This window comes from Carassius auratus, chromosome 31, assembly GCF_003368295.1.
Source record: "Carassius auratus strain Wakin chromosome 31, ASM336829v1, whole genome shotgun sequence".
In the NCBI taxonomy this organism is placed as follows: domain Eukaryota; kingdom Metazoa; phylum Chordata; class Actinopteri; order Cypriniformes; family Cyprinidae; genus Carassius; species Carassius auratus.
In genome coordinates this window covers 27,233,322-27,256,876 of record NC_039273.1, presented here as the reverse complement: position 1 = coordinate 27,256,876, position 23,555 = coordinate 27,233,322, and the positions used below count along the sequence as shown (strand labels likewise).

Below are 23,555 nucleotides of genomic sequence, written 5' to 3'. Positions count from 1 at the left end.
TAAATCTTTAAATCAAATTCAAAAATCGATTTGAAAGTTTTAAAAGCCATTCTCTATTCAGTTCTGTGCACAACATTGACACGAGAGCAGGTCTTTTGACTAGACTGTCTACTGGAAGCCCTTCTGGTTACACAGTCTGCTCATGGTCAGGCAGATCCCAGGGCACTGCCACATCAGTGCAGCTCTGGTGTGCTGGACACAGCTCATTTGCTGACGCATCCATGCATACGAGAGCCCCGCACTCCCCTTCATATCAGTGACTGTGTGAAAGAGAGAGAGAGAGAGAGAGAGAGAGAGAGAGAGAGAGAGAGAGAGAGAGAGAGAGAGAGAGCAGGGGTTTGGCCAACAGTCTGCCAACACTCTCTTCCTTCTCTCTCACTGTGAAAGAGAAATCTGCCCAGGAACAGTTCCCAGCGCCCCAGAGGTGGACTCTCGAAAATGAATATGAGCCAGTCATTCAGCTAAAGGACTTCTGTGGAGAATGTCAGTTAGGTGTACATTTGTGGTGAGCGTGATAGTATAAAAGTATGGAACCATGTTGTTACTGCCACATTTTCGTTTCTATTCATTTTCTGTATTTTATTATTACCGTTAAGTGCCACTAGGGGCGCTGTAGCTTAAGAGTGAGCTTCGTATGCAGAGAAGAGGTTAATACAGAAGAAGAAGCGATCTCTCTAGAGAAAGAAGCGATCTCTCAAGAGAAAGAAAGATGCATGACTAAAGTGTGGTCACTAAGCTAATAAGAGAAATAAGATAAACAAAAAGAAGAAGAAAAAGACTTAAACTAATTCCTCTCTCGGTACTCAGCCAACGAGGTATGTTTTGTATGTTGTATTTGTCAAAATAGTTTTATCTGTCAGATTTCTTTCTTTAAGCTAATTATTGTTTGTTCTGTGCTTTTAGTTTTCAAGGTGTGTTTATGATCCTGACTAAGCTGGATTCAATAAATCCATCAGTATGAGAAAGCCACTTGTGTCTGTTTGGTACCTGGAGGAATTACAGTGAAAACTCGGACTGATCTGCATGCGGGTGGAGGCGAGGCGGCATGATCAAAGGAGCAGCAGTCTTGCCACAGCGTGATCGGCACGTGAACAGAGCGGGGAGCGCGCACGGGACCAAAGCACACGATTTGAAGAGCAACACTTTAAGATAAGACCATAAGATGTGTGGACACTCATAAGTTAAGGGTTTGTCTAAACAAGGAAAACAAAACACAAGTTTATGGTTGATTAATCAAACTGTGAAAAGTGAAAGTAACGTTTTGCTATTCCTAGTTTTGTTTTATTAAGCCACAGTGTAAGTTCTAAAGCACCTAAGTTTAAGCATCAGTACTTTTGTTTTATTGGGCTATTTGTAAAATTCTGTATTTTATGTGAACAGTTTAAATGTGAATAACTCTTATTTGAATACGTTTTGGGTATATTTAAGTTGACAGTAATTTAAGTTACATTCATATTACTGCATTAAGATTCAGTGTTACATTTTTATTTTATTCTGCCTTTATATTTTAACTGCCTGCAGTACAGGGGTGACTTTTAGTTAACGTAAAGATTTTGCTGTTTAGTGACAAGTGACAAGACGTTAAAATGACTGATCCAAATACACCACTAAATAGTGCAGAACCCCAGATGCAGTCTGAAGAAACCCAATGTACTGATATTAGTGAGCAGCAAGAATCAGTACAACTTAGAAGAAGTCAGAGAGTGAAAACACTCACAGAAAAGGGAAGAGAAATGCAGGATGAGAGGATTAAAGGACTCCAGCAAAGATTTAACTACAACTATGAAAAGTGGAGAACACGTGCAAAAGCATCCAAGTTACCCCTCTCTCAAACAGAATCCTTGAATAAAGACATACTTGAAGATATTATTGGTGATGTTAGAGGTCTTTGTGCAGATGTCACAAAAGTTTATGAAGAGTTACGTAAGCTCACCCCACCGGATCAGGAGTCACGTCGCAGAGTAGATCTGTGTGTGGAGATCTCAGGTTTCCTCGTGAATAAAGCAACCAGCCGATTGGAAGGAAAAGAGGAACAAGATTGGCCAGAAGCAGGCTCCCTCTTTCAAACTGTAAGCAATAAGTCAAGCTCCTTCAACACCACTAAGAACTCAAATGAGCATTCACATAGATCCTCTATAAAACGTCAAGAAGCCGCAGCAGAAGCAGCAGCGAGTCAAGCTGTTCTCAAAATATTAGAAGAACAAGAAACGGAACAGCAAGAGATAGAAAGACTAGAAGCTGAAGTCAGGAAAAAAGCAGTAGAACAAGAAACATTGATTAGACAAAAGCGCTTAGAAAGAGAGACAGAAGAAATTAGATTAAGAATGCAGAGAGAAGCAGAAGAAGCAAAGTTTAAGGCTCAACAAGAAGCAGAGTATGCAGCTCTGCAGAGAACACTTGATGAAAAGAAAAGAAAAGTACTGCACCTGGAAAAGGTCAAAGATTTAAAGGCAGCACAAGCAAAGATGCAGGTTTATGACCAAATGAGTGCAGTAGAAGCGCAAAAGATTGATGTAACAAAGATTAACACAGAAATGAAAGACGCTGAACATGTAAGCTTCCCATCTCTGCTTAAACAAGTTATACCCCAAGCTGCAGCCACTCCTACAAGTGATGGTACATCAGATCTTGTTAAAGTGCTAGCAAGTGCACTAAGTACTAGCCGTATCCCTGTTCCTGAACCTACTGTGTTTTCTGGGGATTCCTTAAGTTACAGTGACTGGAAGCTGTCATTTCAAACGCTGATAGACCAAAAAAATATCCCAGACAAGGAGAAAATATTCTACCTTCGGAGATATGTGAGTGGACCGGCTAAGAGAGCGGTTGAAGGATACTTCCTGCTTGGAACCGAATCTGCATATGCTGCTGCCTGGAAGATTCTGGATGAAAGATATGGAAATCCATTCACAATCGCGAAAGCCTTTAGAGACAAACTGCATGCATGGCCCAAAATTACCTCAAGAGACAGTTTCGAACTAAGAGACTTTGCAGATTTCTTGCGCAGTTGTGAAGCTGCTACAGCTCACATCAAGTCATTAGAGATCTTGAATGACTGCAATGAGAACCAAAAGATACTTTCCAAACTTCCAGACTGGCTTGCTGCTAGTTGGAACCGCAAGGTTATTGAAATTGAAGAACAAACAAATCAGTTTCCCACTTTCAGCCAGTTTGTTGAGTTTTTATCGAGAGAAGCCAAGATAGCCTGTAATCCTGTTACATCTTTACAGTCACTTAAACAATGTGAGCCTAACAAATCAGACAAACCGAAGCTTACAAAACAGAAAGAAATTGGAGTTAAAACCCTGATGACGACTTCACAAGAAAAGATACAACTGGTATGTGTATTCTGTAAGAAACCTAAGCACAGTTTACACAAATGCAGAAGTTTTCTGGAAAAGGCTGTGTCAGACAGAGTCAGCTTTATTAAGTCAGAAAGGCTATGTTTTGGTTGTCTCAAACCAGGCCATCATTCGAAGAGCTGTACCAACCGCAATATTTGTGAAAGGTGCAGTAAAGGGCATCCGACTTGTCTTCATGAAGATAGAGTTAAGGACAAAGGAGAACAAAGGCAACCAATAGCTAATCCAAATCCAAGCAACGAAAGGTCAAGTCAAAGCGACCGAGTTCAAGAACAAGTCACTTCCATGGCTACGACTAACCGAGTTGCAAGTCAAGAAAATAACACACAGACAGCTGCAATCATTCCTGTGTGGCTTTCATCTTCCACAAAACACAAAGAAGTTCTTGTGTATGCCTTACTGGATTCGCAAAGCGATACAACCTTTGTTCTCAGTGAAGTTGCAAAGTTACTAGAGACAAACCAAGAACCTGTTAAACTAGAACTGTCTACTATGTCTTCCCAGACTACAGTTGTTCAGTCCGACAGACTTCAAAATCTTCAAGTTCGTGGCCTTTACTCAAGCAAAAGAATCACTTTACCTCCTACATACACACGAGAATTCATTCCAGCCAACAAAGCTCACATTTCAACTAATGAAACAGCTAAAGCTTGGCCACATCTGGAACACCTTCAATCAGAAATCGCACCTTTGCAAGATTGCGAGGTAGGATTGTTGATCGGATACAACTGCTCACAAGCTCTTCTGCCGAGAGAGATTGTGTCAGGCAAGGAAGGCGAGCCATACGCTCAGCGCACCGATCTTGGTTGGAGTATAGTTGGACAAACCAATCACTGCTTGAACTATGGAGATGCAATTGGAATTAGTCATCGCATTATTGTCAAGAAAGTCATCCCAGAGCTTAAGCCTTCTCTAAAGCTTCAGAACAAAGTCCACTATGTCAATAGGACAACAGTAAAGGACATCACCCCTTCGGACATTATCAAAGCACTTGAAGGAGACTTCTCTGAAAGAGCCATTGAGGGCAACCCTGTATCACAAGAAGATTTAAAGTTTCTCACAAAACTCAAAGAAAACATCACACAGAATGAGAGCGGCCACTATGAGATGCCACTACCATTTCGTGACAAAAGACCCACATTACCAGACAATAGAATTTGTGCAATGCATCGCCTAAAGTGTCTTGAAAGAAGATTAAAGAAAGACAAATCATATTACAATGATTACACAAACTTCATGGATGACATCATCTCAAGAGGAGATGCTGAAAGAGTCCCTGACAAAGAGTTGAATAACACTCCTGCATGGTATATCCCACATCATGGGGTCTATCACCCACACAAACCCGGAAGAATCAGAGTAGTATTTGATGCCTCGGCCAAGTACCAGGATACTTCTCTCAATGACCACCTCTTAACCGGTCCTGACCTGACAAACACATTGGTTGGTGTTCTTTGTCGTTTCCGCAGAAGTTCTGTCGCATTTATGTGTGATATAGAGCGGATGTTTCACCAGTTCCATGTCACAAAAGAAGACCAGGATTACTTAAGGTTTCTTTGGTGGGAGAAGGGAGATTTGGAAGCATCACCATCAGTTTACCGTATGAAGGTCCATCTTTTTGGAGCAGCGTCTTCTCCAGGCTGTGCCAACTTTGGCCTAAAACACCTTGCTGCCCAAGGACAAGGTCAATTCAAAGAAAACACCATACACTTTATACAGAGAAACTTTTATGTTGATGACGGTTTGGCAAGCGTTCCTACTGAAAGGGAAGCCATTCAGCTCATCAAAGACTCAAGAGAGCTCTGTTTCAAAGGAAAGTTAAGACTCCACAAATTTGTGTGTAATAGTGAGAGAGTTATGTCCACTATTCCAGAAGAAGAGTGTGCCACAGTGAAAGACCTTGACCTGTCTTTAAGTTTACCACGCATTGAAAGAGCTCTTGGAGTTGAATGGTGCGTCACTTCAGACACATTCAAATTCAGAGTTCAAGTCAAGTTGAACCCCCTTACAAGAAGAGGTGTACTTTCTACTGTCGCCTCCATTTACGATCCCCTGGGGTTTATTGCACCGTTCGTCCTCTTGGGAAAGCAGATTCTTCAGCAAATGTGCAAGGATAAGGTTGGGTGGGACCACGAGCTTCCAGAGCACTTAAAACCCCAGTGGGAATCCTGGATTAAAGACCTTCCAAGTTTAGCTAACATGCAGATTCAAAGATGTTTCATTCCTACAGATTTCGGTCAGGTTAAAAGCTACGAGCTTCATCACTTCGCAGACGCCAGTGTCAATGGATATGGTGCTTGTACTTACCTGCGAGCCATTAACCAATCAGATCAAGTCCATTGTTGCTTGGTAATGGCCAAGTCAAGAGTCACACCTACTAGTGTCACAACTATCCCTCGACTCGAACTCTCAGCAGCAGTTGTTGCAGTTAGAGTCAGTGATCTACTCAGGACAGAACTTGAAATCCCATACATTGCTGAGTTTTTCTGGACAGACTCCACCGTTGTTCTCGGCTACATAAATAATGATGCCAAAAGGTTTCAAGTCTTCGTAGCGAATCGGATACAAAGGATCAAGTCAAGCACAAAGCCAGAACAATGGGCGTATGTCGCATCAGAGCAGAACCCTGCAGACTACGTTTCTCGAGGCTTAACCGCAGAACAACTGAAGTCCTCTGAATGGTTTGAGGGGCCAGCATTTCTCTGGGAGAAGAACATTCCTGATAGAGATGTTAAGGTAGGAGAGATCAGGGAAAATGATCCAGAACTTCGCAAAGCCTCTGTGTATACCATCAATGCAAAGGAAGAGCAAACTATTTTCAGCAGATTTGAGAAGTTTTCAGAATGGTCCAGATTGATAAGAGCATTTGCAATCTTGAGAAGAAAGGTCAAGGAACACAAGCATGATATACAAAGCATCAAAGAAAGTACAACTTTGGAAGAAAGAAAACAAACAGAACTGTTTATCATCAAAATTGTTCAAGAGAAAGTTTTCGCAGAAGAGATAAAGAGTCTAAAATCAAAGAAAACGGTTTCCAAGACCACAAATAATAATCTGTACAAACTAAGTCCGTTTCTGGACGAAGAAGGAATCCTCAGAGTGGGTGGACGTTTGGGTCAAGCTGTACTACACCCGCATGTAAAACATCCAGCCATACTTCCCAAGGACAGTCATATTTCAACTTTGCTGATCAGACATTTTCACACGAAGGTTCAACATCAAGGTCGTGGAATGACTATGAATGAGTTGCGTGCAAATGGTTGGTGGATTCTTGGGAGCAGCCGTGCAGTTTCATCATACATCTTCAAATGTGTCAGATGTCGCAAATACAGAAGGAAAACGGAGCATCAAAGTATGGGAGATTTGCCAGTAGAACGAACTGAGTCTACCCCGCCTTTCACTTATGTTGGAATGGATTGCTTTGGACCAATATACGTCAAAGATGGACGAAAGGAGCTCAAGAGATATAGACTCATACTAACCTGTCTATGTTCACGAGCCATACATATTGAAGTAGTAGACGACCTGAGTACAGACGCATTTCTAAATGCTCTGCGAGCATTTATTGCAATAAGAGGAAATGTGCGTCAACTGAGATGTGATAGAGGAACCAATTTCATTGGGGCCCAGAGAGAACTCGCAGATCTCATGAAAGAAATGAATCAGGAGAAGGTAAAAGCGCTTGGATGTGAATTTCTCATGATTCCCCCTTCGGCAAGCCATATGGGTGGAATATGGGAAAGACAGATCAGGACCATCCGTAGTGTTCTTTCAGCCATCCTTGACCAGTCAGCAAAGAGACTCGACAGTACATCCTTGAGAACCTTGTTGTATGAGGTAATGGCGATTGTCAACAGTAGGCCACTTTCCATCGAGCATTTAAGTGATCCAACAGGTCCTGAGCCATTAACGCCCAATCACATTCTCACTATGAAGTCAACCATTGTTCAACCTCCTCCAGGAGAGTTTATGAAAGAAGATTTGTATCTTCAAAAAAGATGGAGAAGAGTACAATATTTAGCCAATGAATTTTGGATTCGTTGGAGGAAAGAATATTTGCTCAACTTGCAACCAAGACAGAAGTGGAATGTACACAGAAGGAATCTGAAGATAAATGATGTAGTGCTTCTACAAGATGACATGGCACCACGTAATGAATGGAAGCTTGCCAAAGTCACTGATGTCTATCCAGGAAATGATAACAAAGTGAGAAAGGTTCGACTTTTGGTTAGTGAAAGGACATATGACAAGCACAGTAAACTTGTGACTAAGACAGTCTCATTAGAACGACCTATTCATAAGGTTATTGTTTTGCTAGAAGCAGACTAAGGGTTTGTTTTTATTTTCATGTTCAGTTTGTCAGACTGAGTGTAATTCATAGAAATCCCACAGTAAGAGTTGTGAGATTGGTGGGAGTGTTACTGCCACATTTTCGTTTCTATTCATTTTCTGTATTTTATTATTACCGTTAAGTGCCACTAGGGGCGCTGTAGCTTAAGAGTGAGCTTCGTATGCAGAGAAGAGGTTAATACAGAAGAAGAAGCGATCTCTCTAGAGAAAGAAGCGATCTCTCAAGAGAAAGAAAGATGCATGACTAAAGTGTGGTCACTAAGCTAATAAGAGAAATAAGATAAACAAAAAGAAGAAGAAAAAGACTTAAACTAATTCCTCTCTTGGTACTCAGCCAACGAGGTATGTTTTGTATGTTGTATTTGTCAAAATAGTTTTATCTGTCAGATTTCTTTCTTTAAGCTAATTATTGTTTGTTCTGTGCTTTTAGTTTTCAAGGTGTGTTTATGATCCTGACTAAGCTGGATTCAATAAATCCATCAGTATGAGAAAGCCACTTGTGTCTGTTTGGTACCTGGAGGAATTACACATGGAATAAAAAAAGTAATTGTGACTTTTTACCTCATAATTCAGATTTTTTTTCTTCTCTCAACTCAACTCAAATTAAATTACGTTTTTAAATCTAAGATATAAAAAATGTGCGAAAAGGTACAAATTGTGATATAAAAAGTCTTACTGCGTCTATAATTTTTTTATTTCTTGGTGGAACTTCAACTCACAGTTCAGACTTTTTTTCTCACAATTTGAGTTCATATCTTTATCTTTTTTTGTGTTTAATTATTTTCTTCGCAGAATTGCAAGTTAACATTTAGCAGTTTCGACTTTTCTCTGAATTGTGCCATGTAATCACCTGAATCATCACAATTCTGACCCCCCCCCCCATAATTCTGAGCTTATATGTCATAATTCTGATTTGTCTATCAATCCTGAGAACAGAAAGGTCTAAATTATGGGATATGAACTCAGAACTGCAAGAGAAAAAAAAAGTCAGAATTGAGAGAAAGTCATGATTTCCCATTTTTTATTTTATTTATTTATTTATTTTATTCCTTGGAAGAAAAAATCTTGACACAGTTTCTCACACTCAGATTTTTTTTTAGACTTACAAGAAAAAAAGTCTAAATTGTGATACCAAAAAGCTTGTATTTTTTGTTCTGTGGCAGAAATAAGCTTCCATACAATTTTTTTTGTTTGTTTCAGGTGAGTCCTATCTTCTGCATATGACACAAGTAGGAACAAAAGCGTGTCCTCTTCCTCTTGTCTACAGAAGTGCAGAGGCTGGTGGATAGCAACACAACAGACCTCATGAGAACTCGGGGCAGGAGGTGAGGGAGAGAGCATTAATCACAGATGAGAAGTGTTATCCCACTATCAGTGCTCTCTTCCCCTCTTCTCCTATCTCTCTCGCTCTCTCTCTCTCTTTCCCACAATGCACTGGTTGCAAGCAGATACAAGCACGTACTCTGTTTCTTCCCAAGCACCCGAGGAAATTAACACACTCTCCTCTAAAGGACCTCCAAAGTTGGTATGCAGAAGGGCTATTCAGAAATAAGTTTGAAGTCCACTGTGGCATCTTCAAATGAGGAAATACATCATGCAAGTGTTCCCCAATGATCTGATCTGCTCAAATGGTTAGGAATTTACTCATGGACCTGCAGACACATATTCCAAAAGTTAACAATAAACAATCTTAACCAGGTCCAATTAAATTTCTTTGTATCAAAAAAAAAAAAAAAAACTTTTATACCATTATAAATGTTTGAAACTACATGAGGGTGAAATAATGATAAAGTTTTTATGTTTGGTTGAACACTTTTTCCTTTAATACTAAAAATAGTAAATTTTTATTCATTCTTGAATTGAACATCAAACAATTTAATAAGATTTTTGGTAAAGTTTTTGAAAGAAATCTCTTTCTTTGATAAAAATTAAAGTAAAAACAGTAATATTTTAAATATGATTTATTCCTGTCGAGGCAAAGCTTAATTTTCAGCAGCCATTATGCCAATCTTCAGTGTTTCTGTTGCACTGCTTAAAGGGGACACTGGATGCAACATTCACTTTAACATGGTGTTTGCATATAATGTGTCTTAGCAGTGTGTGGACACAACTGCCCTACAATGATAAAAATCCATTCGCTCTTTTTTTAATCTTCAGAAAACCTGAACAATCTCAGTTATCAAGCGTTTTTGATATTCTGAGGCTTTTAAAGAGACATGCACCAAAATGGGTCGTTTGGAACAGTTGTTTTACACGACCATTGAGAAATTTTAACCAATGTATGCTGCAGACATTTCTTGAAGACCCTAAAGAAGCATACCAGTTTGTGGAAAAAGGGCATCCAATGTCATATTTAATATTTTATCAATTTAATTCATCCTTATTGAATAAAAGTAATAAATCCTTTCAAAATTCTTACTGACCCCAAAATTTAACAATAATGCCTGCAAATTTGCTCTTTAATATGCAGAAAGGTATTTATGCCTGGTCTTTTGCATGATTCGTGCTCATTTAGATCAAATTAAATTCTGTATACCACCTGTGCATTGGCCCCGCAAAGACAAAAAGCTTAAGAGGAGGATTATCAAGAAGTGATCGGTGTACAATTCCGAAATCAGCTCACACCACGGGCCTTTCATTATCATACAACTCTATTTAATTACTTTCAGACTGACGCTCCCTTACTGTGTAATGATGCATGCAGCCTTACTAATGTCTGAGACGCTTGTAAATGAATGGTCGAAGGCTCCACATCCATTTCGGCTGGGAGAGAAACCTAATTAACTGAAGGTGCAGGCACTGTTGTTCTGACGTGGGAAAACAATGGGACCGAAGGCACGACTCGGAGCCTGCTGCAGGTGCCGTTTGGAAAAAAGTGCAAAGTGGCTGGCTAGCAGTGAAATGACACTCCCTCCCGAATGCCTCTTCTGTAATCCACATAATTATCTCTGTGTGTGTATGAAGATCGAGCTGTCATTAATCTACTTCACATCAACACCCTTTCAACAAGCCACATCCATCTCCATATTACTGAGTCGAATTAACCTCCAGGTAATTTCCATTAATAAATATGAGATAAGGAATTATTCACTTTGTGTACTGTCAGATGACTGTGTTTTAGTGAAAGAGAAGAGATGCAAGATTTTCTGATCAATTGTGTTCTTGTTAACTATAGATAAAATGAGAAGTGGAAAGAGGGAGCGAGAGAGCGGTGGTCTCCATAGTTAACCGATCAAAGAGGCACTTATTCGCTTTAGGAGAAAATAATGAACGGGTCCATTTTTCAACACCCAGATTTCTGTGTGGGGAACAAAGACGCTCATTATGTACTGTATCTGGGAGCTTGAGGGGATGATTGAAAATGTTGTCTATGCATCCAGACACAACTGTGTATCTGGGGAGGGTCTAAAACATAAAGAAACATGTTGTGAGGTGGCAAAACAGCACTGGCACATATTTCCAGCTCCAATTATCAGTTTCTTCACTGAGATGTTGCTGCAAACAAAGACATTTCCAGAGAAAACACATGAACATGCATCTGAGGTCACCTGGTTGCATACACAAGTGGTAAGACAAAGACTCCTGCTACACAACAGATAAATCTCTGGACAAACTTGTGCCTGAGCTGTGAATGTATTGACAAATACAAATTTGAATCTTGCTGAATGAAATAGATTTAAACAGCAAATATTATGTAATGGATAATGTACTGACACATACAGTCTTTGTCGCTAAAACTGTTATTTTGTATCACTCTGAAAGAGTCCATTTTGCCATAAATGTACAATGAGTGTGCACTATCCTGAATTAAACTGCTGCTTACCAAATAAAGAAACAAATGGACATTAATTATAATAATACTAATATTAATATACTATAAATATATACACCACATTTCAAAAGTTGGGTGAGTATACTTTTTTTTTAGTAAGGATGAATTCAATTGCATTAAATCTGCGTATTAGAATGATTTAAAAAAAAAAAAAAATCACACAATAAATTACATTTTAAAATATATAAAAATATACCAAAAAAAAAAAAAAAAAACATAACAGGGTAATAACAAAAAAAAAAAGTAAAAGGAAAAATGTATTTTATTGCTATGCACAATTAAAGATAAATTGTTAATATTACAATTCTATACAACATTGAACACAAGCATCACAGCATCTTGAAAAGTGGATATTCATGCTGAGATTTGCTAAAGATTACAATTAACTGTGTTTAGTTTTATTAAGATTTAATGAGCAGTAGATGATGCAAAAGTAAACTAAATGTAAAAATAGGGGAAATGAGCATGACTGATTAATTGTCAAATATGGGAGGTTATATATTCAACACTAATAAATACATTTAAAAAAGGGACTGATATCCATCCATATATTGTACACTACTGTACACTACTGAACAAAACATTATAAACAACTTGAAAACCATAAAAAAGAAACTTGGACATTCAAGAAAGTTATCTTGTCTCAGCTTGGTGAGTTCAAGGAACGACTCAAACTGTGATCCTCCGAAGGGACACTCATGAACAAAATGCTAGCAATAAACTTCAGGCCTTGATATTGTTTTACACTCCGTAGGAACAGTCTCAGCAGCCAGCGGTGGGACTCAACTCAGCACTTCCGCTGACACAGACATATGTCCTGTCTCTTTCAATGCTTCAGAGAGAGCTTAATTCAATCATTGTCATATTGATTATGGCACCATGCGTTCTCCTGACACTGGCCTACTGTAACAGCTTCTGTGTTTAGAAGTCCAAGCATTATTGAACATGCAATGACTTCAACAGTTTCCTACATAATATCTGACAGCCCCTAATGATATTACTTACTGCGCATATGAAAGTGTGAATTGTGGAAAGAAAAATCACAAATAATATGTCTTAAATATCTCCTAGCTGTCTAGGAGATATTTAAGACATATTATTTGTAATATCAATGCAATTAAATTGGGGGCTAATGGCATCTTTCTTAAGCTTTTAATATGAATTCATACATTTTTTATTAAATTCTTCCAAGACATCCACATTCATTCTACAGCTCTATACTCCTCCGGTTATGTCTCAAATATATAATTTTTTTATTTAAATTTCATTGTTGTAAAATACACAGCAAACATTTTTTTTGTAAAAATAAATAAATAAAATTAAATAAAATTAAATAAAATTAAAATAAAAAAATAATAAATAAAAAAATATATATAATTAAATAAATAAAAATAAATAAATGAATAAATAAAAATAAATAAATATATATGTAATTTTTTTTATTTTTTCTATTTTATTATTATTATTATTTTTTTTAATGGGAACATTAGTTTTTGGTTCCCAGTATGGACATCCTAATATTCTCTGTTGGTTATCAAATAAAAGTTTTCTTTAGGTAACTACAATGTTCCCTCTAAGTTCAAAGAATGTTCCCCTAAAATAAAAGATATCTATTCAGAATGATTTTTGGCAGTCTGAAAAGTAACTTCTCATTTTATGCACTTCATAAGGAACAGTTTAAGAAAAACCTGAAGACAAAATCCCTCAGGTATACAGTAAGAAGGTGAAGCTCCCTTGGGAAGCAGGTGTGCTTCAATATTGTCATTTCCACAGCACCACATTGAGATCTGTTTCATCAACACGCACCTAATTACATGGCACGTGTGAAATCATTATAAAGCACCTCAGCAGCCGTGGGGTTATCTCATACTCAAGCAAACTAACAAGGAGCTTCAGATCTGTAATTACAAGAAAACGAAGAAAAAAATAAATAAAATCAGAATTTTTTTTATAGCTACCTATGTGTGTGTATTATCCATGCCCTCAGTATGCACACAGCTTCCTGCAGTAAAATAGAGATCAGACCATCAATAAGGGAATAGCGGTTCCTGCTCCTCTCTCTTGAGAAGGGGCACCACAAAGCCACTAAAAGCTCCCACCAGGCACTGTGTCTGCACAGACACGCAGCTGCCTTTCTCCTCCGCTATTCACTGTATAATATCTCCACAGGAACATCAGTCGTAACAGAGGAAGGTCTATAAATACCGGGGTGAATAGAGCCGATACCTGCCTGTGCTCTGTTACAGCTTTTTATGAGACACCAGGGGTCACCATTAAAGTTCCTGCCTTCCTGACATCACACCTGATAAGGTATACTGGTAATGCAAAGAAAAGCTCTTGTGTACAGCGCAACTCATGCTGCAGTCAAGTAATGTGAAAAATAAATAATAATAAAGTAATAAAGTAGATATACAGTATTGAGTCTGTTAATTAAAATTAGATTAAAAAAAAATAAAACATGAAACTATGAAAACTCTACAACACAATACAATACCTAAGTACAGGAGAATTAGAAAAAAAGTTTAAAATAGGTTAAATACAGAGCAGAAAGTATAACATGTCTAGTGCAGGACACTGCTGTTACTACTTGACATTTTATGTCAACTACTAATTTAACATTTTTGATGTGATTTTTAATGAAACATAATATTTAGCTCGAACTAACGTGTATGACTTCACTGCATCCATTGGGATTTGGTTGGATCATGAAAACTAGGCTCCGATATTATTGGTCCATTTTCCATGCCCCTACGGCCTTGGTTACATCAACAGAAATCAAAAGACATTAGAGTTCAATAACATGCATTGATGAATCATGCAGTAAACGGGGTCAATTCTAATTTCATGTTGCGTTGAAAATACTGCAATAAATTAGATTTCATTGTATGAGCATGAAAGCAGAGGGAGAGTCATGTACAGGGTTGTAATCAGAGAACTGCTATATCCACGTTTGAGGCAGTTAATTTCACTGCAGCATTAGAGACGCTGCGGGGGGTGGGGGGTGGAGGTGGGTGGAGGTTGGGTGGGGGGAATAGAAGCAGGTGTAGCAGTTAATGCAAGAGATAAAAAATAAAGACTCAGAGGAAGGCAGCATGCTGAGCTCCTATTATCAACCCGCATTCAAGCAATATCAACACTGGAGCCTGGCCAAACTTCTTGATGTGTCTCATATTCAGAAGCATTTCTGAACCGTTATTTACAGACTTGGTGTAATCAACTGGTTATATTTTAAACAGACAAAAACAAATAAACTGCACTGACACCTACCAAATTTGACTCTTAGTAAGAGCTTCTTATCCATGAGGAAACAGTAAATCATAAAGTTCAGCTGTCATTGTACCCCCATATTTCACTTCAGAATTCCACGACCGACCAATAAGAAGAGACACATAATAAAGAACTATATATATTTAATACAAGGAGCTGCAATCGCAAGCGCAGTAAAAGGAAAGAAAAGCCTGTAAAGGATCAGACATTACTCACAGCAAGGATAATCTGCAAGGAACTGTGGGCCACCTCCACATACTGGTACTCCAGCAGACAGCCGGTGATGCTGATGTAGCGATGGTCCTCCGGAGCCCAGGAGGGAGGAGGGGTCACCGGGGTCACCCTGCACCCCGGGCCGTTCTCCATCCACCAGGAGCGATGCATGGAGATGTTGAATGTCATAATCAGATCTGTGTCCTGCAGGAGAGAGGAATGAGTTAGAAGAGAAGCTTGTTTTTCAAGTAACATTACCTACATTCAAATGATATTTCTAGTTTCCAAATAATCAGTTATCAATGTTTATGTTTCTATTTCACCTAAATGCAAAGAAAAGTGGAATGGCGCCAAAACTATATTCAGAACAAACACCGAAGATCATCAGTGACTTAAATATTTTTTTTTTTTCTTCAGTTTTTTGCTAACCACACATAAACCTAATTTTCTCAGAAATGCAAATTTGCACAAACATGATGATTATATATTATTGTAGAACGGTTTTTTGCTAAATACAGTAATAAGACTTAATAAAAATAAAAAGCATTGTCAAAATTTCTCCAGAGCCCCAAAACCCCCTCAGACCCCAGAGGGTTAAAAATGTTAAAGTAAGTTCACTTCCTTGCATTCAAGCAATTTCAATTATGTATTCAAGCTTACGAGATGTAATACTCTGAACGCTGACTTATTTAACAATGTGGGTCAAATAACAAGCACTCCATAATATTTTAATCAAGCTAAATCCAGTCCATTCTCATTTATTGACAGCTAAGAGAGCAAGGCATTCCCTCTAGTGAGATGCCTCACATTCTAACCTCTTGAAATTGATGATTTCATTCATTTGTTTATATCAAAATAATCATATATTCTGGCTCACGATCAGTGTAACATATTCACCCTACATTTAAAAAGTCAGATGTTGTCTGACACTGGAAATGGGACCCCTAGCAGCCATTGTAGGGTTTGTATTTTGTTGTATTAATAATCATTTTGAAGCTTTTTAACATTGAGGCACAATTATTTAAGTGGCTCTTATGTGGTTAATTTTGTGACATCAAAGGGACCCGCAGAGCAATAACCAGCCAACACATACTTATAAATGTGGCATGAGATTAATTCCACAATCAAGTGGCGGAAGAAATCACATTTCTCTAATCCCAAATTCACTTTTGTGTGCCATTTTTCAGCCTTAATGATCTGCATGCTGGCGACTGAAGTGTTTGCAATATCCTGGGTCATTTGAGTGAATGCCAGTTACACGAGTGGAGGATTATACACCAGCGCTTCAAGTACGCAGAGAACATATTCAGACAAATCCATCAGTCTTAGAAAACACATGCCAAGCCTAGACGCAAAGCAGAAAGAAAGAAACAGAGCTCTAACTCTCACACCTACAGATGCATGTCTGCATAAATCTGATGTACGAGTCGAGTGCTCTAAGAAATCCCTCTAAAGAGCAGCGTTCTAGCATTTTATAGCCAGATTTGCGGTCCTACAAGTGTTAAAGCTTGGCACTGAGCACGCTACTCATGTTGGAACCTGAAGCTCCCCAGGAGATATTTCCCTCCTGAGGAAAGACAACAACAACAGCTTAGAAGTTGTCTTAAGAAGTCATCAATATACTAGTGCACCACTAAAAGAATCTCACAAATTAGAATCTTTTCAAGCAGATTTTTGCTCAACAATTTAGTCTCTCTCTTCCATATCGATGACTCATGTCTAATCAGTGCTCTCTACAACAGGAGCAATCAAACTTTTTAATGCCATGGATATTAAATGTGAACCCTTTGCAAGATACCCCTTTCCTATGACATAATGAATGGTAGTGTATGCTGTTCTTTTAATAAAAAACTCAAAAATAATTTTTTTTGAAGTATCATGCGACAAAAAATGTGCTTCTGAAAAGAATATATCATATAAATTATTTATAAAAATGGAAAACAGTTATTTAAAAATGTAGAAATATTTCACAATATAACTTAAGTGTAATTTTGTAACACATTAGAAAATATACAGTATATTATATAAACATATAATAGTGTATAATGCATAATGAAGAATAATATATATATATATATATATATATATATATATATATATATATATATATGTATATATATATATATATATATGTATATATATATATATATATATATATATATATATATATATATATATATATGTATATATATATATATATATATATATATATATATATATATATATATATATATATATATATATATATATATATATATATATATATATATATATATATATATATATATATATATATATATATATATATATATATATATATATATATATGTATATATATTTGTCGAAAACTTGTCTCCAGTGTTTTCTGAGTGAATCATCTGAGGGGCACAAGTCACAGTCCCCATTATGTTTTCTTAAAGGCCACTGGGAGATCAATCACTCGCCCGCCTTCATAAATGGCTTCACTGTTTACCCAGCCAGTGTGAGTGATGTGATAAAGAACTTTTAATCCATTTCAAAATGCACACTAACGGCAGAATGCCCAACCGCACAGTGCGATGTCTATCTCAGCGTGAGAATGACACTGGTTCGTCTGAAAGGCTCCTGAATGACTGAATAAGCCCTGCTCCTCCTTAGAGGAAGGCTTAGCACTTCTCCTTCTGCAAAATACACACCGAGTCCTCGGTCCTCTGTGCTTATTTAAACATATACAAAGAACCTGAATGGTTGGATTGATTTGTTTACTCCAAATCAATACCCTTGTATAGCAGTTTAGCGAAAAATCCCTGTTTGTCCCCAGAAACACATGTAGCACGCTCCAGTGATGGACATAAATAGCCATCATGATGCAAAAAATGAATCCTAGCTTTGAATGAATACAGAGTCATCCAAGCACACAGTAGCCGCAGAATTTTTGAAGGAATTAATATATAAATAAATATAACATTTAAATATCTAAAAACAAACAAACAAAAAATATACACTTTTTTTCCCCAAAAGTGTTTCAGAGATTTTCATGAGAGTTTAAGGGGGTCTGTGGAAAATTTGAGAGTTCTTTAAATAAATAAACGAATGTATTTTTCCTCCAGAGATTTTCAAACTGGATTTTTCAAAGTGTATGTATCAGAATAGTTTTTTACTTGTATATTTTAAAATCTTTTTTTTAAATCTTTTTTAATACATATATTTTATTTTTCATAACTTTGCTTTGGTTTCAGCATAATACACTATATTTAATTAAATTAAATAATTAATTAAGTAAATTCCATGTTGTCTTTATAATAGGACCCCTTTTCTCAAACAGTAAAATGTTCTATATAGCCCTTTCATCTTCCTCATCATATCTGGGGGTCCTTATCATCAAAAAACTTGAAAAGCCCTTGCATGGTCAGACCCCAGACGTGTCAGACATTTCCTTCCACAGAACGAGAGTGAATGTACATGTTGCCTCACTCTTCCGCTCTGTTGCTTTCTGTCTCTCTAACAGGTGTAATGAACATCAGCCCAGTGGATAATCGTGATCCATCAGCAGTCAAATAACAGGACGGGCTGCTCAGCACATCAGCATTTCAATCTGCAAAGCGGCAGGGGTCTCGCAGACAAACACTCCTCCATTACTCTCTTTCAGTCTGTGCCAGAGTCACAGCAATGGGAAACACTGCCGGCCTGAAAGAAGGGCTGACAGTGTCTGGAGATGGATGAGACCACATTTCAGCAGGCGTTATGGACTGACGTGCCAGCATGCTTTACAGTGAGTGATGGTGGACTGCAGAAAGCATGTAGCTGATGTCTTGCTAGGCACAATAAAAACAAAGAACACTTGATGCTGTTGTGATGTAATGTCTAAAAACAGTCAAATTATACCAATTAATTAAAAAGTTTGGAGTAGGAAAGATTGTTGAATGTTTTTGAAAGAAGTCTCTCACCATGGGTACATTTATTTGACCAAAAATATAGTAAATACAGTAATATTTTAAAGTATTAATAAAACTTTATATATATATATATATATATATATATATATATATATATATATATATATATATATATATATATATATGAATATGACAATGTGATAATTATATATCATACAGTATACTATATGTATATCTTTAAATATGATTCTCTTTGCATTTATTTGCAAAAAATAAAGTTACTTAGTCATAAAAATGTGAAATATTACTAAAATTTTTAATACTTTTTGAATATGTAATTTATTCCTGTGATTGTAAGTGACATTATGCATGTCTTTAATGTCACTTTTGATCAACTGAATGCTTTCTGTATAAAATACAAATGAAAATATAAATAAATAATACTTAAACCGCAACAAGCACTGAAAAGATTAACACTGAATCACTGTATATGCAAATCAAACAAAGATGGGATATTTCATCCTGCAGCGAGCTCTTTAAAACTACTGCCTGGGTCCATCTGCCTCATGCAAGTTCAATATCTAAAAATTCATGAACATATTCAGATCAAAGGAACAAATCATGATTTATATTTGTTGACCCAAGACTATGCTTGAGCATATTTGTGCAGTCTTGCTGTGAAATGCAATTCAAGATAAGCATATTGAGCATGGCCGACTGAAACTAAAACACTGCTGTTCCACTAGAAACGAGAGATTTGATTTACTCGATGAACAAAGGAACATATCCACACAGAGAGAAATTATGACACGCCGAATGCTCCCTACGGTTTCTAATAAAAACGTTTCTGCTGGAACAACATTTGACCATTACTAAAACACAGAGGACTTTGAGTGCCATAGGAAATGAATCAAAAGACATAATACTTGCTGGTAATTAGTGATGTTTGCTAAGGCAATTACTATCCATCAAGTTTGTGCCATGTTCTATGCAAAAATAAACTACATTTTAAATTAACTTGAAGATTACACACACACACACACACACAAACAGAGAGAGAGACACAGACAGACAGACAGACAGACAGACATAGATAGATAGATAGATAGATAGATAGATAGATAGATAGATAGATAGATAGATAGATAGATAGATAGATAGATAGATAGATAGATACAGTAGATTCCCCAAAAAAGGGGCCTTTGTTTTGAAGTCACGCTAGTTTTCTTACACATTCTATTTATGTATGCTTACAAAACCCAGTGGCCGTGTTGGGATAATTCTCGATCATCAGGGATTGTTTATTGTTGGAAAACAATCAGAGGGCGTTTGGAGGGGATCAAGATGGGAAGACTCAGCCTTGGGATGACTGTCAGTCATCTGTCCATCAGTAAATAGGTTTCTGCAGGCAAGAGCTACAGCTATATTTCCCTCAGGCTAGCACTGTGATATCTGGACTGGGGCAGAACAAAATGGAAGATTAAGACTACCAGGGATAGACTTTATTTATTTATTTAGACAAGCTAAGCCTATTAGAAGTGGCCAAAGTTTCAGAAAGTGGGAATTTTAGATGGTTTGTTCCAAAAATTTTTTTGGAAGCATTCTCTGCACACACACAAATGGCAATGGATGCCACAAGGCACATCTCAAATGGAGCAAGCATCCAGTGCCAGCATCCTATAAATTGATGTCATCACATGAGAAGCATTGTGAAATATTCATGGCTTAATGTCACACAAAATTAGATTTTTTTTCAGCCCTCAGATAGATACTTAAGCTTCTCCGTAACTCTAGCCATGTTTTAACACTGAGGGAAAAGAAGTAAACAGTATTCTAATGAACCTGCTGCCTTGTTTTGCCTAGTAGATGAACACCTTTGCCTAGGAGTGACACCTTTTCTTCCCATAAGGGGAAAAAAATTTAAAATAAAAAAAGATCTTAAATATCTCTTAAGTTTGAAAAAAATCAACAACCTCTCAAACTGTGCTTAGAGACCAAGACTAAATTAGGCAGATTTGAATTTGAACTCATCATTATTTTTTATTCAATTCTCCTAAAACTAAACTATCTGGAAACTATCTTTGTGTCTCAATTTGTGTGTGTTTTTTTTTTTTTTTTTTTCTCTGAGGAATTTTATGAGTAACACATGAGACAAACTTGTTACTAAATGAATTAATTATAATAAATGCACTTAAGTATTTTACAATTTACAATTACTTGGTTTATTTAAAAATCAAATGGAACATAACCGAATACACCAAAAATGAATGAATAAATGAATAATTGTAAATAGAAATAAATTACATTTAGAATTCATTCTTAATACTCATGTAATCATGTGATGTCAGTTATTTCCCCCAGATTTTAGAAGGAACATCTGAGATAAAATGGATAGCCAAATTTAATTAAATAGAACAAATTAATAAAAAATAAAAACAAACATTAAATAACATTTCAAATTGATTCTACTGTGTGTCAACAATTAGCAAATTCTTTTAGAAGGACTTCTGAGACAAAGTTAAATGAAACATAACTAAGACAAACTATTTGTTTTTTTAAAAACAATTTTCCTTTTGGTCCTCGGAGAAAAAACACACACCTCAGTGTCAGATGTCTGCACTGAAGTCACAAATGGCACTAAGCAACACCTCGTGGAGGAGACTCAAGGCACTTACCGCCTTAGGTTCTATTATAGCTCCTCTAGTAAACAAGAGCCCATGACAAACATCCATTGTGTTCATTTTCCAGATGCTGCATAACAAACATTTTATGCCAGCGGAAGAGTTTTGTCTGTGCATAAGAGCATGAAATTAGCCTGTTTAGCAGAACTGAATTCATTTGGAGCTCCAAAAATAATAGTGCATGCTGCTGTGATGCTCCAGAAGGAGCTGTTGCTAATCGACAGGCTTCCTTTCTCGCCCCTCAGAGAGAGAAGACTGTTTGGAGTGAAAGCAGATGCATCTGTCACAGACCGAGATGTGACATTTCAAAATGTGCGTTAACAGATGGAGAATTGTTTATATTTATGAATACTGCAGTGCAAGGACTACACATTTAGCACTGGAGGAAAGCACGCCCGTGCCACGCGTAGAAATGTCAGGGAAAGAGTGCAACGCCTTCGCTAGAACCGATTTGGGAACTGGCAGAGCATCTGAAAGTCAAAAGGTGCGGCTTGGTTACAGCAGTTAAAACGAACAACTTGAGAAGATTTAGATGCAGTAGAAGGAGAATGTAAAACGTGAGCTTCACATGTGTTACATATGCATTCTGTCATGATTTCCTCAACCTCACGTTGTTCCAAACATGACTTTCATTGTTTTGCGGAACACAAAAGAAGACATTTTGAATAATGTTAGTTGCTTTGACTTCCATTACACTTTTTGGCCATACAGTGGAAGTCATTGGGAACTTGTTTTGTCCTCACTTTAATGCATCTTTTTAAAAGTATTATTTAAAGATAGTCTGTCTTGAAGATCACACTTGAAAAAAACATCAGAACTGAGTGCTGTGTAAACAAAGCCTTAGAGAGTAATGAAAAAAAGTACCTTTGCATTCTTTGAAGTACCTTCGATACAATGTAAATACAGTACTATGGTATATCTATAAAAGTATTCAGTACCGTGGCCTGTAATATCAAAGTACCATGGTATTACCATCTGTATTACCTGGTACCAGCCCAGTACTTTAAAGTGAGAGAGATAGAATAGAGACAGAAGAAAAAAGAAAACAGATAAAACAAGAGGGGAATGGAGGAAGCTTCCAAACCAGTCAGCGCTCATCAGTTCCTCAGGCGCTGTATTGATCGGCTCAGCAGGCTGGATATTAGAGAGGTAATTCACTTTTTAGATGAAAGGCGTATGGGAGCAAGGGCTGCCCCATTAGTTACCCAGGATGAGGAAATCATTGATACTGCCACACTGTCAGGAGGACCCCTGCGGAGGACAGAGGTTTGATGAGGTGGGACGCTCAGAAAGACTGGAGGACACCTGCCTTCTTCATCTCCACCTGAATTCACACGCAAAATGGATCAAGCTGCACACTTAACATAGAGTTTAGCTAGGGACTAGAAATGGAAAATGGAAAATACTTTTTGAGAAAGACATATTTGGGAAAAATATTCTTGCTGTATTTACTGCCCTCAGCAGCCACTTGCCAAATTTTGACAGAGCAGATAATAAAATAGAAAATATATTAAATTAAAAAATAATTAAATAATAATTCTTAAATAATAATTTAATAAAATACAACTGGCTACAACAAAACTGATTATGTGCATCTTTCACTATCAAGAATCAGTTTGTTTTGAGAACTACACAGCTTACGTTGTATGATTTCGATTCACTTAAAAGAACTGACTCACAAGAGGGATTCATTATTGAATGTTTCTACACCGCTAGAGCAGTGTGTTTATGATTTACTGAAAAGAATTGACTCTCAAGAGGGAATCATTCAGAAATTGGACTATACTGGCTGTGCTTTTATTTTTGGGATCACTGAAATCAATTGAATCCCAAGAGAGATTCATTCTGGAATTGGATTACACTGGTTGTACTGTATGTTTTTGATTATCTAAAAAAAATCAAATAGAGAAGGAATTCATTCAGGAACAAGGACTAGACTGCTGCCACCAAAACTAACTAAATAAACAGCTCATTAATC

General features: G+C 37.1%; 2 protein-coding genes across 5 annotated transcripts in view; one reads left to right on the top strand and one right to left on the bottom strand.

Moving 5' to 3' along the window:
• Positions 1-15,221, bottom strand: part of LOC113051019 (sodium/potassium-transporting ATPase subunit beta-1-interacting protein 2-like) — a 34,143-nt gene extending 18,922 nt beyond the window's left edge. Inside the window, exon 1 of the mRNA XM_026214605.1 lies at positions 15,025-15,221. Coding sequence (XP_026070390.1) covers positions 15,025-15,210 — 186 coding nt within the window. The 5' untranslated portion in view covers positions 15,211-15,221. The remainder of the gene's footprint in view (positions 1-15,024) is intronic.
• LOC113051018 (uncharacterized) lies at positions 414-9,376 on the top strand. 4 transcript variants are annotated; one of them, XM_026214602.1, is made up of 3 exons: positions 414-505; positions 597-8,252; positions 8,910-9,376. In XM_026214602.1, exon 2 carries the CDS (start codon positions 1,587-1,589, stop codon positions 7,686-7,688), a length of 6,102 nt encoding a protein of 2,033 aa, XP_026070387.1. In that variant the 5' UTR covers positions 414-505; positions 597-1,586; the 3' UTR covers positions 7,689-8,252; positions 8,910-9,376. The 4 variants fall into 4 exon arrangements, with proteins under 4 accessions (XP_026070387.1, XP_026070386.1, XP_026070388.1 ...); XM_026214601.1 differs by lacking the exon at positions 414-505 and having other exon boundaries at positions 522-815; positions 904-8,252; XM_026214603.1 differs by lacking the exon at positions 414-505 and having other exon boundaries at positions 522-2,297; positions 2,331-8,252.
• Positions 15,222-23,555: the final 8,334 nt, after the last annotated feature.